Raw genomic sequence first — 3232 nt, 5'->3', positions numbered from 1 at the left:
TCCAACTGTGAAATGGGAACACCATTATTTGGCATTAGTTTCATGCTTGGATCCACAGGAGTACTCATAGGAGAACAATCAGTAAAATTAAACCTCTTGAGAATTTTCTCAATGTAATGACTTTGAGTCATCACCAAACCTTTGTTCATCCTCTTAATTCTTATTCCAAGAAGTACATCAGCTTCTCCTAAATCTTTCATGGAAAACTTAGATAATAACAATTTCTTTGTTTCATTCACTTGATTGTGGTCGGTACCAAAAATCAACATGTCATCTACATATAAACAAATGATCACTCCAACTCTAGTAGCATCATCAAATCTACTATAAACACATTTGTCACATTGGTTTGTCTTGAAACCAAAAGACAAAATCACCTCATCAAATTTTTGACGCCATTGTTTAGGCGCTTGTTTCAGCCCATACAAAGATTTGACACGTTTACAAACCATATGCTCTTTACCGGGCATAATGAAACCTTCTGGTTGTTTCATGTAAACTTCTTCATCAAGATCACCATTTAAAAAGGCTGTTTTCACATCCATTTGGTGAATAACCAGATTGTGGATACTTGCCAAGACAACCAACAATCTAATAGTAGAAATACGTGCAATTGGAACATACGTATCAAAATAGTCAATACCGGGTTTTTGTCTAAAACCTTGAATGACTAACCGGGCTTTGAATTTGTTAATAGTCCCATTAACATTCATTTTCTTTTTGAAAATCCATTTGCAACCAAGATGTTTGGAACCCAGAGGCAAATCAGAAAACACCCATGTGTTGTTTTCACGAATTGATGACATTTCATCATCAATTGCTTCCTTCCAAAAGGCACCATCATGAGACTCTATGGCCTCTTGATATGTCTTAGGATCATCTTCAGTACTATAGCAATAAGAGTATTCAAGATTAATTTCATCCCTTGAACCTTCCACCAAATACAGTTGGAAGTCGGATCCGAAATTTATCGCAATTTGGCCTCTTTTTCTTCTACAAAGCTCTTGTGGTTCTTGCACGATACCACCATCTTGAATTTCTGAATTTTGCTTTTAATTAGCACCAAAAGTCAGATCCTTAGGCCTTTGAATCGATGAAAACCACATCTCATCAAAAATTGCATCCCGTAATTCGATAACAACGTTAATTGAAACTGAATCATTAGGTTTTATTACATAAAACCATATGCCTTGTAATGTTCAACATATCCAATGAATATGAAATCAATTCCACGTTCTCAAAAAAAATTCTTTTTGGGCTCGGTGAGTTTTACAACTGCCCGACATCCCCAAACCCGAAAATAACTCAAATTCGGCTTTTTCTTGAACCAAAGTTCATATGGGACTGTTTTGTTACTTTTATTTGGAATCCTATTTAATAAATAACACGTCTTTAACATGGACTCTCCCCATAATCTTTCAATCAATCCCGAGTATGATAACATCGAGTTTACCATTTCCTTTAAAACTCGATTTTTGCGTTCAGCAATACCATTCTGTTGAGGTGTGTAAGGTGTCGTGGTCTCATGAATGATACCCACTGATTGAAAATATATGGGATCCATATATTCACCTCCCCTATCAGTCCTGAGACGTTTAACCGGAATGCCCAATTGCAATTCCACCTCGATTTTGTATATTTTGAATTTATCTAAGGCTTCATCCTTAGAATGTAACAAATACACATAGCAAAACCAAGTGGAGTCATCAATCAAAGGTGACTACATAATTTTTATTTCCTAAAGAAGGAGTGGAGTAAAAATCACACAGGTCACTGTGTACAAGTTCCACAACACCTGAACTTCTAGTGACACGAGGAAAGGGCTGATTTGTTACTTTTGTAAGCATGCATGTTTTACATTTATCATATGTCATATCAAATGTTGGAATTAATCCATCTTTTGACATCTCATGCATCCTTCTAAAGTTGACATGACCTAATCTTACATGCCAAAGCATAAATTTATCAACATTAGAAGAAGAAGACACAAATGCAGAATTATGAATAGGTAATAATTTGTCAATAATATTCAAGCAAAACATTCTATTATTTAAATATCCAAAGCCAATAAACATTCCACCCTTAGACAAAACAAATTTATCTGACTCAATAACTTGTTTAAAACCATTAGAATTCAAACAACTAGAGCATAAAGATTCTTGTGAATCTTAGGAACAAACAAAACATCAAATAACCTAATTATCTTTCTAGAAGTAAATTCAAGACACACGACACCTAAACCACAAATAGGAATAAAATAATCGTCTCCCATTTTCAGCACCGACCCATCTTCAAGCGTAGTTAATTTTTCAAACATCCTTTTATCCTTGCATACATGGTTCGTTGCTTCGGAGTCAATCCACCAAGCAACATCATCATCCTACACATAGAATGATTCAAGGATAAATGAAACATAATAAACATAATTCTGATTAGAATTATCAAAGTTAGTCAATAACTGACCTCCTTTAACTTGGGCCGAAGACCTGTTCACTTTCCCATTGGCTCCACTGTTTACAACACCATTATTGCCTAAATTCACACGACAATCACGCTTGCAATGACCAACTTGATTGCACCTACAACAAACCAGATCTTTTCTCTTTTTGTTGGACTTGCTTGGGACATGTTCCTACTTGCGTTTTTCATGTCCTTTGTGGTTCTGGTTGCTTGGTTTATTTTCAACCATATGAACCGAGGGCTATCCAGGTTCAACTTTTCCTTTAAGTTTTTCAGATTTGTCACTTTCCTTCGCACGAAGAGATTCTTCAATACGAATGTGACTAGCAAGTTGAACCAAAGACAGTTCTTCCTTTTGATGTTTCAAGTTGTGCTTGAAGTCTTTCCAGGATGGAGGCAGTTTGTCAATGATGGTTGATACAGCAATGGATTCATCCATATTCATACGATGCAGTTTAAACCGACCGTATATGCCAAGGAGTTCATTGTATTGTTCAGTAACAGACCTTGAATCGTCTGTCTTATAATTGTTAAAATCACTTACCAGAAACTTCTTGCTAGAAGCATCCTAGGTGATATATTTCAGTTCAAGGGTGTCCCACAATTCCTTGGCACACAAGGCTTCACTATGGATCTCAAATAAAGCATCAGCCATATCGTTCAGAATGTGACCTTTGCAGATGTAGTCATCATTGTCCCATTTCTGTCTCCTTCTTATCTCTTCAATCGTCTCAACAACACCTTCCTCAGGCTCCGCTAGTCTAGAAGTAGT

At 36.1% G+C, this 3232-nt stretch overlaps 1 protein-coding gene across 1 annotated transcript; it reads right to left on the bottom strand.

Annotated features, from left to right (window-relative positions):
- Positions 1–2134: 2134 nt before the first annotated feature.
- Positions 2135–2899, bottom strand: LOC145098527 (uncharacterized). The gene is made up of 2 exons (XM_079036159.1): positions 2717–2899; positions 2135–2380 (listed from the first exon to the last, which is right to left on the bottom strand). The coding sequence occupies exons 1-2, from the start codon at positions 2897–2899 to the stop codon at positions 2135–2137; spliced, it is 429 nt and encodes a 142-aa protein (XP_078892285.1).
- Between the last annotated feature and the right edge of the window lie 333 nt (positions 2900–3232).

Source organism: Lactuca serriola, chromosome 4 (assembly GCF_051521515.1).
Source record: "Lactuca serriola cultivar US96UC23 chromosome 4, Lser_US96UC23_V15, whole genome shotgun sequence".
In the NCBI taxonomy this organism is placed as follows: Eukaryota; Viridiplantae; Streptophyta; class Magnoliopsida; order Asterales; family Asteraceae; genus Lactuca; species Lactuca serriola.
Note: the sequence above shows the minus strand (reverse complement) of the source record. Positions and strands in the feature narration are given on the sequence as shown.